We start from the raw sequence: 14406 nt of genomic DNA, 5'->3' as shown, positions 1-14406 counted from the left end.
CACCCAAGAATAACACACCTAATTCTAATATTGGCTAAAACACACGTTTCTTTTTTTTTTTTTCCTCTAAATGCCAATGTGATTTTACTTTCTTAACGTGTGTTTATAAGAAACTAGAAATAGTAGCTTCCCAATATAAAAATCCACTTTAGGATTGAATTTATTTTGTTTTATCAATTCTACTTTTTATTTCCTTGTTTGGAGTCCTTTAGTATTCAAATATTTTAAATATATAATTATATTTTTTTATTAAATTTTTACTTTTGATTTTGTATAAAAAATATTTTTGTTTGGCTTTGTTAAAGTTTATAAGGGTAATTTTTGTATATTAATTTATTATTATAATTTTGTTATAATATAAATTATTGATCCCATTAAAAAGAACAAAATGAATTTATAAAAGAGTATCGAGAATATTAAAAAATTATGAATAATATAATTTAATAAAATATATTTTGATATATTTTTCATGTATTATTTTTGTTTTTGATATAAAAATATATTTTGTCAACTTTTATATATTATTTTTATTTTAATAAGTAAATATTAATTTTATTATAAAATTAATTAATAATATCTATTTAAATATTTAAATTAAAATAATAAAATAATATAAAAAATTTATTTAAATTGATGTCTATTTTAATAATTTTTTATTTAGAAGTAATTTTGAATAGTATGATCCAAACAATATTTATTTTATTATAATACATTTTAATATAAAGATTACCAAACATAAATCATTTTAACACAAATTAACTTTTCATCAAAATCAAGTTTACAAAATCAATTTTATGCAAATTTTCATTTACAAACTGAAATTTAAACACATATTTCATCTCCAATATGAAAATTAAAAAGCGATTACAGGATAGCATTAGATGAATTTGTAATATTAAATTTTGAAACAATACCGATTCTTTTACTATGATACAAATGGAAATTTATGAGTTTAATATTAATACATTAATAATATAACACATAAAATATTTTACATAATTATTAAATTATAACTATCTGTTTAAATAATTATTCACACGAAATCACGAATAATATAAAAATAATTATTTTTAAAATAAAATATAATTTTTGTCCCTAACATTTTTAAAATTATTCTCGACGTGTAATTTGATTCAATTTTATCTTTAACTTTGAAATCATTTCAATTTTATTCCTATAATAAATTTTTATTGTCAACAATTAGTCAAAATTCTTTTTTCCAATTTTAACCCTCATTCATCTAACCCTAATCCTAACTCATCACTCCAAACCTCTCCGTAGCAGCGGTGATGGCGACTGATATATTCTGCCACCGCAACTCCTCCATCGCAGAGCGCGAGTCCTACCGCCACTACCATAATCCCCGGCCAGACAGATGTTGCCCACTTCGACCTTCGCAAGCGTCTCCCCACCTTCATCCTCGCTTTATGTTCGCTGCCCTCTTTGAGCCCCACATGCCTCTCTCCAACCTCCAATGGTGATGGGATGACAATAACGGTGAGTGGTGGCAGTTGGAAGGGAAGAGGCGCGGCAATGATGAGGGCGACGGTAACGGAGGCGGGGTGGTGAGAAGGAACAAGTGAGAATCGGTGAGAAGAAAGGAGGCGGAATGGATAGTGTTGATCTAATGAAGAGGGAGGGGGGTTGAGGTGAAGGGTTGGAGGGGTTAGGTTTGGAGTGATGAGTTAGGATTAGAAGAATGAGGGGTTAAATTTGGAAAAAAAATAATTTTGGCTAACTGTTGACTATCAAAATTTTACTGTAAGAATAAAATTGAAATTATTTCAAACATTACGATCAAAATTTAATCATATCATATGTTAAAAATTTTAAAGCATTCACAAACTCCTTCGTTGCAAACTCTAATTTAACATTTTCACCTCCAAATGGATAATCATCAATGGGATCACATGGACGCCGAAAATCTTTGATCTGTTCAGCACATCTCCTCTCCAATTTTCCTTCTAACTTCAAATTGAAACACTGTCGTAAGTCGAGAGATTCAAGATTGGGACACCCATCAAGAATGGCAAGTAAGCCATCATTGGTCAACTTGTTTCCAACAAGCTGTAGATGGTGTAATGCAGGCATTGTTTCCACAATGGCAAATGCAACCTTATTGGACTCGATGTGCGGAGTTCTGTGGCATTCTATATTAAATTTCAATGTTCTTAACCGGGGGCAGCTCTGGCCAATAGTTTCTAGAGGATACTCGGATAAATGGCTGATAGATATGTCAAGTTCTTCCAACTGAGGTAGCTTTTTTGCAACTAAAGCCAATCCCATATCTGTTATATCATAGCATAGTATAAGGCATAGACGTCGTAGATGACTTGTGCTGTAAATGGAAAGACAACAACAACGGAAGATATAGTTAAAAAAAACAGAGATGCTAATGAAAATATGAACTTGGGTATCTGTATACAACATATGATTATTTTAACTTCAAACAGAAGCACCAAACACTACATGCATTGTAACTGTACCAGCTAGAACATACTTACTCTATTGTACCCATTATCGTTTCAATGCTCTCTCTATTACTATTTACTTGTATTATTTGAAGCATAATTTACTTCATACATGACTTTTTTGTGAGTTTTACACAAATTATGAAAGTCAAGAACATGAGTATAGGAGAGAACTGATTACTTTTAAAACATGATATAAGAAAAAATATTCTTGATATTTAAGTTTGGTATTAAAAAATATAAAGTAAAATAAAAAATTATAAACAAATTCATTATCAGCATATGACTTTTATAGTTTTATCCTTAATAGTGTTAACAGAACATTAATACGAAGACATCCTCGTTGGATTCAAACAAATCAAACAGCAGGAAGGACAGAAATACAAAACATTTGAATACAATCAATTTCCATGGGGAGGTAGCTTTAATTCCAATCTCTACTAAAACTTGAAGCTACACTATCCAGATGCCTTCAATAATCAACCAATACCAGAGTATTTCAACATAAACTCAGTCCTAGGCCACAAGAAACATGATTTCAACATAAACATACCACTTGGCTCTCAAAGATGAGAACTATGATTACCAAGAGTATTTCATTCTGAAACTTTATTGAGGGTAAAATCTAAAAATTGACAATTAGCAAAAATCAAAATAAATCAAGTTCATCTTGCTTGTTAGGAAGCTAATAACACTTCGATATTTTATTATTCTGAAATAAACAATCCGCTTAGTCCCTTAGGCTGCATTTAATTTTGAGAACAGAATAAAATATGGCAGAGAACAGGACATAAAATACAGAGAAACTAGGGTAAAACACTATAATAAGCCAAGGAGAATGAAATTTTACACAAATAAGCCAAATGAAAAATTGGTTCATGAATCCACCAAAGCACATTACTATATAGTTCGAATCAGGTTCATTCGAACTCTATTCACACATAATTCGAATCATCTTGATTCGAATTATGCACAAACGTGCACACACACTAATTCGAATCATGTTGATTCGAATTACACTCACACACGCTGCACATAGCTTTAAAATATTAATGAGCTATCTATTCGAATTTCATACAATACTCTTTTGCGCATTTTTAATAGCTCATGAATATTTTTTTATAAATTTTTTAAATAAATTTATTTAAATTATACCACAAAAAAATATTTTATTCTATACAAAATAATTTTAAAAATGGCTTAAAAGATGTTAGGAGTACTATAAAAATTTGTAATGTCCTAATGACTTAGGACATTAGAAATACTCTACATAGTCAATAATAATTTAGAAATTAAAAAAAAATATAGTTATAACCAGTATTTACCTAAATTAGTAGAATATTACAAACTTTCATAGTACTCCTAACATTTTTTAAGCAATTTTTTTTAAAATTATTTTGCATAGAAAATGGCTTAAAAATGCCCTTTATTCTAGGCAAAACAATTTAAAAAATAGCTTAAAAAAATGTTAGGAGTACTATAAAAATTTGTAATGTCCTAATAATTTAGGTAAATATTGGTTGTAACTGTATTTTTTTAATTTCTAAATTAGTATTGACTATGTAGAGTATTTTTTTAATGTCCTAAGTCATTAGAACATTAAAATTTTTTATAATACTTCTAACATTTTTTAAGTCATTTTTTAAATTATTTTGCCTAGAATAAAGTGCATTTTAAGCCATTTTAAGCCATTTTCTGTACAAAATAATTTAAAAAATGGCTTAAAAAATGTTAGGAGTACTATAAAAGTATGTAATATTCTAGTAATTTAAAATTTTTAATAAAAAAATGGACATAATTAAATCATGAGTAATTCGAATCTATTCAATTCGAATTACTATGTGCAGCGTGTGTGAGTGTAATTCGAATCAACATGATTCGAATTATGTGTGAATAGAGTTCGAATGAACCTGATTCGAACTATACAATAATGTGAGTTGGTGGATTCATGAACTAATTTTTCATTTGGCTTATTTGTGTAAAATTTCATTCTCCTTAGCTTATTATAGTGTTTTACCCGAGAAACTAGTATTTTCTTTGTATTTTATTTGTTGATAAATTAAATATAAGATCGAATAAATTAAAAAAAAATCCATAAAATATAATTTTAAAAAATTGATATGAGAGTAAAAGAAAAAAAATAACTTGGGTGTCCTTCGGTGTGCACGTCTCAATAACATGATTTTGTGATTCGGTGCATGTAAACAATCGCAACCTTATACTTGACAGAAAGATATGACAGAAAGTCGAAATTTAGGTAAAAATTTAATCAAATCACATTTAAGGTGAAAACTCAGGTGTATTTGATTTCGCATTTGACTTTGATAGTTAATAGTTGAGAGCAGTTAGATGATTTGACTGATTTGACTATATTTTCATCTAAAGGCTCTCAACTATCAACTTCACATGAAATTGAGTGAACCTGAGTTTCCACCATCATTTAATCGCTCTCAGTTCCCAAGTTACCAACTTCACCTGAGTTCGTCAGCACCTGAATTTCCATCTTAACAGAAACCCTAATGATCACCAAAATTGATACTCACATTGAAATTCGAAGCCGAAAACAAAGAAAGCCAAACGAAAACTTAACCTAAAAAGGAAAGGAAAAAAACTTACGAATCAGTGATGTACTTGAGAAGAGAGTCAGTGGCGAAATTGTCGACGGTGATGTCGGTTAATTGGCCGGAGCTGAGGTCGATTGCACGGCGGCACATGGCGTCGAGGCTGTCATCGGAGCAGTAGGCGATACCGTCTCTGTGATGCATGTCGATGGTGTGCCAGATGATAGGGTCCTCGGAGAGATTGCGCCACTCCGAACAGACTCTCCGAACGTTCCTCAGCACCTCGATCGCACCTACCTTCACAAATATCGCGGACAACACGTCTCGCGGCAGCTCCAGCCAGTTCGGTTGGCCTTTGTGCCTCCATTGAAGAACCGTAGAAGTTTCTCGGGTTTTTCCTTTTTTGTTCATAACTTGGTTACTCGGTACTCGGTAGTCACTCTGTGGGCAAAGTATTTAATAAATTTGTGAAAGAATAAAAAATAAAAATAGAAAAAAACGACGAAGAAATTGTGTTGATTGTTTAATCGATTAAATTATGAAGATAAAATTAAGTATATATAGATAAAGATAAAGATAAAATAAAGATAAGATAGAAAGATAATATAAAAGGTATGTTTGGGTATTATTTTTGAAAAAGATTTTTTTTAAAAATGATATTTTTTAAAAGATATTTTATAAAAGTAAAAGTGATTTTATATTTAGATATTTCATGTAAAAAAATTTTTTAAGAAAAAATCTTTTTTTGAGTTATCTTTCTCTAAAAGATCTTATGCAAAAGTAAAAGTAATTTTATGTTAGAATATTTCATGCAAAAAAAATCTTTTTATCTATTAATTATGTTTTGGTATAATAATATAAAAATACTTATTTATTTATTTATTATATAAATATATTTTTTTTAAAAGAAAAAAGATCTTTTAAAAAAAATGCAAATTACAACTTCTCAAAAAAATATTTTTTTCTATTTTTCTAGTGTTTTTACTTTTATTACTAGAAATTTGCCAAATATGCTAAAAAATAAAAAAAATCTTTTTCATTGAAAAAAGATTTTTTTAATCAAAATAATTGAGTCCAAAACAAACACTATATTTGGGTAAAATAAGATAAAAAACTTTTTGTTTATTTATTATATGAAAAATATTTTTTTAAGAAAAAATATCTTTAAAAAAATGTAAATTATAACTTTTTCAAAAAGAAATTTTTTATTTTTCTAGTGTTTTTATTTTTATTACAAAAAATTTTCCAAACACACTAAAAAATAAAAAAAAGATTTTTTTTTGAAAAAGAATTATCAAAATAATGGTACCCAAACAAGTACAAAGATAAGATAAGATAAGATAATAAAGACTAAGGGTTTATTTTGGTGAGCTTTTAAGAAAAGATTTTTTTTGAGTTATTTTTTTTAAAAGATCTTATAAAAAAAGTAAAAGTAATTTTATGTTTGGGTATCTCATGTAAAAATATCTTTTTATTTATCAATTATGTTTGGGTATAATAATATAAAAGTACTTTTTATTTATTTATTACATGAAAACATTTTTTTTAAAGGAAAAAAGATCTGTTAAAAAAATATATAAATTACAGCTTTTCAAAAAAGATATTTTTCTGATTTTTCTAGTGCTTTTACTTTTACTATTAAAAATTTACTAAACACATTAAAAAATAAAAAAGATCTTTCTTCATTGAAAACGATATTATTTTATCAAAATAATGGCGCCCAAACAAGCACTAAAATTGTAACTGAATTTATTTATGTATTTTGTTGGACAAAATTTGTGGGTCGCGAAACTTCTTTATTGTTGTCGTGGGCTAAGATGGAAGAGTAGTTTAATACGCCCCACAAACGGGAGGATGAAAGAGGTCAAGAACACAAGTATTAAGATAGAAGGGTTGAGAAGATAAAGGTTTGGTGAAGATGTCAGCTAGCTGCCCAGAAAAGGAAATGGAAAAAAATTTCATCACTCCAACTTGAGCTTTTTGTCGAACCCAAGTGGTAATCAACCTCTCGTTAATGAAAAACCGGGTTAGCAGCAATATGAAGAACACTCTGATTATTACAATATAAAACTGGTGGGCAGATAGGAGAGATTCGTAAAAATTGTAACACATTTAGTATCCATTGAAGTTCACAAGTTGTGTTGGCAAGTGTACGATATTCTACTTTCAGTGGTTGAGCGGGCAACGGTGATTTGTTTTTTGGTCTTCTAACAGACTAAAGAACTGCCTAAGAAGAAACAATGGTCTGTTAATGTCAGGACATCCAACCAAATCAGAGTCACTGAAGCCGAGAAGTTGAATTTCTGATTCTCTTGAAAAGAAAAAAGTCCTTTGCCAAGGCTAGTTTTCAAATATCGTAACACATGCTTAGCAGCTTGAAGATGAAATTTAGCAGGAGATGCCATAAATTGACTTAATTATTGAGTGGCATGGTCGAGTAGTGGTTATTTTCTAAGAGATATACAAAAGGGTCAGATAGCAGGAGACTTTTATCTTGATATAATCTTGTGATACTATCCATTGAAACAAAGGTAGGTTTAGCACCTAATAAACCAAAATCTTTCAAAAGATTAAGACAATATTTTTTAAGAGATAAGCAAATTCCCTTTGCTGATTGAGCAACTTCAATATCTAAAAAATATTTTAATGGACCCAAGTATTTTATTCTAAAGTGTTGGTGCAAAATAGATTTAATGGCAGCAAGTTTAGAAATGAAATTACCAGTGAGAACAATATCGTCAACATAGACTAGAAAGATAGAAATTTGGGTACCAGTGAATTTAACAAATAGACTATAAACATATATATGATTTAATTTATTTTCAGTATGTATTTATATTTCAACATGTATTTTATACTAGTGATTGACTTTAATAGCGGGACTTTTCGTAAATAAATAATTTAATTATTTTAATTACCGACATATGTAATTTGTAACGTATTTACCAATTTACATCGCATTTATTTATCTCATTTACACTGTAAATAAGATAATTATGAATGTATCTCGTTTTCACTGTAAACAAGATATATGTGTTTGTTGATGCCACACTTGAATGGCTTTGAGACACGTTCTAAGACAATACTCTATGTCTTCCATACTAAGATTGCACCACTGGTAAAGAGGGGAGGAAGTGAGCCCTTTTCAAAAAAAGAAGTCTTGAGTAGGCAGGTCATTTAAAAAAGCCAACCAAATTAAAACCTTGGTTTTCTCAAGAATTCTCAATCTCGAAAAACCACAACCAATCACCATTCATGGGCCACTGATAACCACTTACAGTAGAGTAAGTTCGAGACAAGGAAGCTTCCCAAAACCAAGAAGGATTTTCTGTCACTGAAACATTAATCGGGTTAAAAAGATTCCACAAATTGTGAAGGTAATCCAGAACAAGAGTGAAAAGAGTGTGCCATTGCCACTGACCATTAACCCAAACATTATTTAGGCATCTCTCTCCAACCTTACATTTCCAAAGAAATTGTCTAAGAACAGAATCAATTTTCTTACAAAAAGATTAAGGAAATAAAGATACATGCATGGCTGCATTTGGTAAATAGATAGGGAAAAAGCAACCGACTTGATAAGACACACTCTCCCCACTTTATTTAGCAGTCTCCCTTTTCAGTTTGCAAGTCTGCTCTTAATCTTTTCCAATGATTCATTAAAGGTAGCTCGGGAGGATTTTGGATGGCCAAGGTTGACTCCCAAATACTTGCCAATGTCACGAGTGAAACGAATCTGCGAAACACCAGATAAAGCCTCCCTTTTCCTATTAAAATCATTTACAGAACAAACAACTTTTAATTTATCACAGTTGACTTTTACTTCTGATGTTTTAGAAAAAAGGAGCATAGTGTGCATGACATTTTGGACCTGTCTTTTAGTTGCTTTACAAAAAAGTAGAAGGTTGTCAGCAAACATCAAATGCGACACTCTAGGACCTCCCCTCAAAACTGCCACCGCCTCCCAAGTACCTTCTTCCACCTGGTTTTGAATGAAGCAAGCCAACCTCTCCATATAAAGAATGAAAAGATACAGCGATATGGGATCTCGTTGTCACAATCCTCTCTTTGGGTGAAAGCTACGCAATTTATTTCCATTCCATAAGATAGACAAATTGGATGCTCGACACAGTTCATGATAAGAACAATGGTTTTTGAAGGGAAGCCAAACGAGGAGAGGGTGTGGGCTAAAAATTTTCAATCGACTCTGTCATAAGCCTTTTCTAAATCGATCTTGAAAGCCAAGGCCCCTTTCTTATACTTAGTTAACTTGAGAAAATGAATCATTTTTCGAGCGATAATAATATTGTCTGGAGCTCCCCTACCATGTATGAAACCTCCTTGAGTTGGCTTTACATTGTCATATAAGTAAGGGCGGAGTCTATTAACAAGCACCTTGGTTAAAACCTTGTAAATCACATTGCAAAGGCTTATGGGCCGAAACTCCTTAAGAGTATTTGGAGAATCACATTTCGGAATGAGAACTATTAACGTTTTCACCAGGGCACTACTTAAAGACTCCCCACTAAAAACTTGCTGAATTTTTTTCCATACATCTCGACCCACCACATCCCAAAAATCTTTAAAGAAGAAGGCTTGAAAACTATCAAGGTCCGGTGCTTTAAGCGGGCTCATGCTATCAATGGTTGTTTTGATTTCAAGCAGAGAAATGAGCTTGGTGAGAGAATCACAAGCTTTTGTACTGAGAACTGGCATAGGATAATTACCCATACAATCAATATTCATTTGTTCAGTGGAACAAAATAAATTTTTATAAAAAGAGATTACTTCTTGTTCAAGGACCTCAGCATCGTAAGACTAGCTCCCATCACTAATCAACAAACCATGCACTTTATTGGCTTTTCTTATAACAGTTGTTTGCATATGAAAAAACTTAGTATTCCTATCACCAAAACAAACCCATTTCTCTCAAAATTTTTTATACCAAAGCATCTACTCTTGAGCTAAAACAATATTATAATCTGCCCTAGTTCGTTCTTCCTGCTCAATTAAATTTGGGTCATTGAAAACTTCTTTTAGAGCTCATCAAGTCGGCTTTCCAGCTCTCTCTTGCACAAGAAAATGTTACTAAAGGTTTTGGAATTCCAAGGATGCTTGTTGAACCTTTAGCAACCTTGTTTGAATATAAGGTTTTGATTGACGACATGTTCTCTGGACCAGCGGTTTATAGTCAGTGTGCGTTGTCCATGCTGCCTGGAATCTAAATGGTTTCGACCCCTTCCTCATAGGAGCTCCCTTGTAGCGAATTAACAAAGGGCAATGAAAAGAGTGAAGGCAGCAGAGAACCTCCGCAAAGGCTTCAAGAAACAATAACCTCCATTCCCCCATTACTGCAAGCTCTATCAAGCTTTTTAGTCACGTCCTTATCGCCTTGAATCCACCAAAACCAAGTAAATCTTCTTCCATTGGTAACCAAATTAAACAGACCGTAGGAGTTCAGAGTAGAAGAGAAAAAATTGCTGCGAGAAGTGTAGAACTTGCCACCCTTAACATCTTGATTACTTATGATCTCATTAAAATCACCTAAGACAAGCCATAGATCCTCAATTAACAGAGATTTCCATCAAATGATTCTAAAGATCATCTCTAGTCTTAGGTTGCGGACTCCCATAAACAACACTACACACCCATGATTTACCGTCACCATTAATCTCCATTATCAAACATTGATGAAAGCTCCACAAAATAGAACAGAAAAATTGTGGAGCAGAAGACAGGAACCAAATCCCCTCTTATGACCATTAGCTTCTACAATCCCAATAAATTGAAAACCCAAATTCTCCTAGAATCTCTTCATTGAATCATAAGTAACATGAGTTTTAATGAGAATGAAAAAAGATTTATACTTCTTTACTAGCTCCTTGCAATGAAAATGGGACATTTTATTTGATGCCCCTCTCACATTCCAACATACAATATTTAAAGGCACACAATGGGAATTAATTATCATATAAATTCTTGCATACTTGTCCCGCTTTGCAGATTTAGCTGCTAGATCAACTCGAATCGGGATGCCCACTGTTGCCCAATTCTCATCGTGATCACTTTTTGATAGAACTTGATATTCAAACTTGAGATTCTTATCCATGCCGATGTAGATACAAAGGATTCCTCACATGCATGGTACAAACTCAGGGCTCCAAGGTTTCACTACCACATAGTGAATTGCAATCATTCATGGTCCACCAAGAAGGACTCTCTTCCTATCTTCCTGCAGGTCAAACTTGACCAAAAAATAGCCAAAACCAATATCTAAAACTTTGTAACCTCCCTTCCTCCTCCAAACACCCTTGAACTTATGAACTATAGCCATGTAACTAAAGTTTTTGTTCAAAACCTTAATTACAATTGGCATTTAAATAGGGCATCACCAACGCCTCTCTCGCTGCAGGCTTGAAGGTAACGCATGATATGTCTGCATCACCTTGCTTTTTCACAAATGTTGCCATTTTCTCCCCCACAAGGATTTCAGCCACCAGCAACACCTTGGCCGTAGATGCACCCACCACCTTGTCTCTAAAGGAGACCCTTGGAGTACTTTGTTATGAATCTTCGATGATCCCTCACCTGCTACAGCCCTTGTGACACCTTTCGTATTCTTTCTACCGCCATTATCAACGATCCTCTCTGTTTTTTTCTCTTCGTTGTTTCCCCGCTTGCCCCTATCAAAACTAACGAAATCAAAGTAAAAAAAAACTCGTATCTAAGAAACCTATTTGAACATTTATAAAAATAAAGAATTATTTTAATATATGCTTGTATTTTTTTTCTGTAAAGCACTCATTTTGGTATTCTTAAAGAATAGAGTAAAGACAGACAAATTTATTTTTTGTTTACAGTATTTTCTAACTTGACAGGTAAAAAAGATTAATCTGTCATAAATTTGAGTTTCCTACACTTATTTAAGTGGATAAATGAGCTAATCATTTAATCAATCCTAATTGGTTAAATATGATATTTTTTTTGGAGTAAACTACTATTTATATCTACGAAAGTTAAAAATACTGACATATCTATCCATAGAAGAAGAAAATTACCATTTGTACCTATGAAATATGGGTTTTATACAATAAAATTATCCAAACACTAAAAAATCACCTAAAGTGGTGGTGCAGATAAGGGTAATTTAGGATTTTTAAGTAATTTTTTAGTGTTTGAATAATTTTGTTGTGTGGAACCTATATTTTATGGGTACAAATGGTAATTTCTTTCTTCTATGGGTAGATATGTCAGCGTTTTTAACTTTTGTATGTAGAAATGGTAGTTTATGCTCTTTTTTTTTTGTAAAAACTACAAATTTTTTTTGTTGTCCACGGTATTCTCTAGTAAAGGATTAGTTTGTTGTAGTCTCGTATATCTGAATTCCATTTAAGAGTCTAGCCAATAAATTACTACATACAGAAAAAAAATTCAAATATCATATACTTGTTTAAGCAGACAAGCGAGTAAGCCACTCCATAAAATTGGTTTAAAGACGACAAATCTAATCCTATCAAAATAATCATGAAATTTATTTATGTTGTGATAAGTATGATGGATGTCCATTTAATATGGACGGTTCATAATTTTTCAATGATGAAGACTCATGTTACTAAAGGAGAATGAAATTAATGATAGTTGAAAGAGAAGACGATTTGTGTGTTTAAATACAGGAAGCATCAATCTAAAATAAATACAGTAATACGAATACAAAATATTTCTCCATCTCTTTCTCTCTTCTTACTTATGCTACAATATATAATATTAATATATGAATTATCTCTATTACATTAAGATAATAATATTGGTGAAAATTAATAGGAGAATTTTCTATTTATATTTATTTTCTCTTCCTTATTTATTTATTTATTTTACAACATGTTATCAGTACGAGATACTGATCAAATTTTAGGAAAACTCTAGTAATAAATTTTTATTATGTTAAAACTCTCTTATCTTGAATTTAATATTCTTGATATATCTGAAAACAACTATTTATCATGGATACTAGATGTTGAAATCTATCTTGATTCAATAGATCTTAGAGATACCATTAAGGCTGAAAATAATGTATTTCAGAAGGATAAAGCCAAAGCCATGATATTCTTTCATCATCATCTTGATGAAAGATTGAAAAATGAATATCTCAAATTAAAAAATCCTGCAGATCTATGGAAAGACTTTGAAGAAAAGTATAATCATCAAAAGATGGTGATACTTCCTCAAGCCCGATATGAATGGACGCACTTGCATCTATAGGATTTTAAATTCATAAATGAATATAATTTAGCAATATTTTGAATCACCTCACGAATGAAATTATGTGGGAAAAAGATAACTGATAATGACATGTTAGAGAAAAAATATTTTTAGCTAATTTCTTGGGCTTTTTTATATAAATAAACATATGAAAAATTTTATTTTCAGGAATACGCATGGATTGGATTATTGTCTGAAATATGCATGGCCAACTCAAGGGAGTTACCCACGAAATGGAGTTGCCCATCAACTCATCCCTGGCGCCCGCGAGATGGAGGGGACATCTGTAGGCTCCAATTCACCTACGACGGACACGAAATGGGGGACAGCCATTTAGTGGCTGCCATCCACGAAATGGGAAAACCAGGGGCAGCGGATACGAATTGGTGCACTTCTTGTGTACCGTCCACGAATTAGGACCATAATTTGCCTATATAGTGTGTGTTTGGATTACAGTTTATAAACGGGAGTTTGCATAAAATTGATTTTGCAAATTTGAGAAATGATAAAAAGTAAGTTTATGTTAAAGTGATTTATATTTGGTAATTTTTGTATCAAAATGGATTATAGTAAAATAAATGTTGTTTGGCTTATACCATTCAAAATCACTTTTACATAAAAAATTACTAAAATTGACATCAACTTAAATAATTTTTTATATTATCCTATCATTTTAATTAATTTAAAAATTCGTGTGAGTTTAAATTACAGTTTACAAACGAGAGTTTGTATAAAAATTTACCCAAATAGATATCAAGTTAAATAATTTTTTTATATTATCCTATCATTTTAATTAGGGTATTTAAATAGATGTTATTAATTAATTTTATAATAAAATTAATATTTACTTACTAAAATAAAAATAACATATAAAAATAGATAAAATATATTTTTAAATAAAAAATATAAATTTTAGATATATATATTTATATATGTAAAAGAATATTTAATCAAATATGTTACACTTTTTAAGTATTAACGTAAGAATGTTATTTTAGTATTTTTTTTACATCGTACTCTTACTCTAATATTCTCGGTAGTCTTATTCTTAATATTAATTTGAAATCCAACTTGAAATCTAAAATTTATGATTTTATTATTATCTATGATTAATT

At 30.8% G+C, this 14406-nt stretch overlaps 1 protein-coding gene across 1 annotated transcript; it reads right to left on the bottom strand.

The window, feature by feature from the left end:
- Positions 1 to 1779: 1779 nt before the first annotated feature.
- Positions 1780 to 5570, bottom strand: LOC127743858 (putative F-box/LRR-repeat protein 23). Its single transcript, XM_052256036.1, has 2 exons — positions 5088 to 5570; positions 1780 to 2338 (listed from the first exon to the last, which is right to left on the bottom strand). The coding sequence occupies exons 1-2, from the start codon at positions 5441 to 5443 to the stop codon at positions 1798 to 1800; spliced, it is 897 nt and encodes a 298-aa protein (XP_052111996.1). The 5' UTR covers positions 5444 to 5570; the 3' UTR covers positions 1780 to 1797.
- Positions 5571 to 14406: the final 8836 nt, after the last annotated feature.

This window comes from Arachis duranensis, unplaced genomic scaffold (genome assembly GCF_000817695.3).
Source record: "Arachis duranensis cultivar V14167 unplaced genomic scaffold, aradu.V14167.gnm2.J7QH unplaced_Scaffold_165934, whole genome shotgun sequence".
Lineage (NCBI taxonomy): Eukaryota > Viridiplantae > Streptophyta > Magnoliopsida > Fabales > Fabaceae > Arachis > Arachis duranensis.
This window is presented reverse-complemented; position numbering and strand designations above follow the sequence as displayed.

Coding starts and splice junctions, on each gene's coding strand:
- LOC127743858 (XM_052256036.1), bottom strand. CDS start 5,443: ATGAACAAAAAAGGAAAAACCCGAGAAACTTCTACGGTTCTTCAATGG. Junction 2,339..5,087: donor CTCAAGTACATCACTGATTC/GTAAGTTTTTTT, acceptor TTCCATTTACAG/CACAAGTCATCTACGACGTC.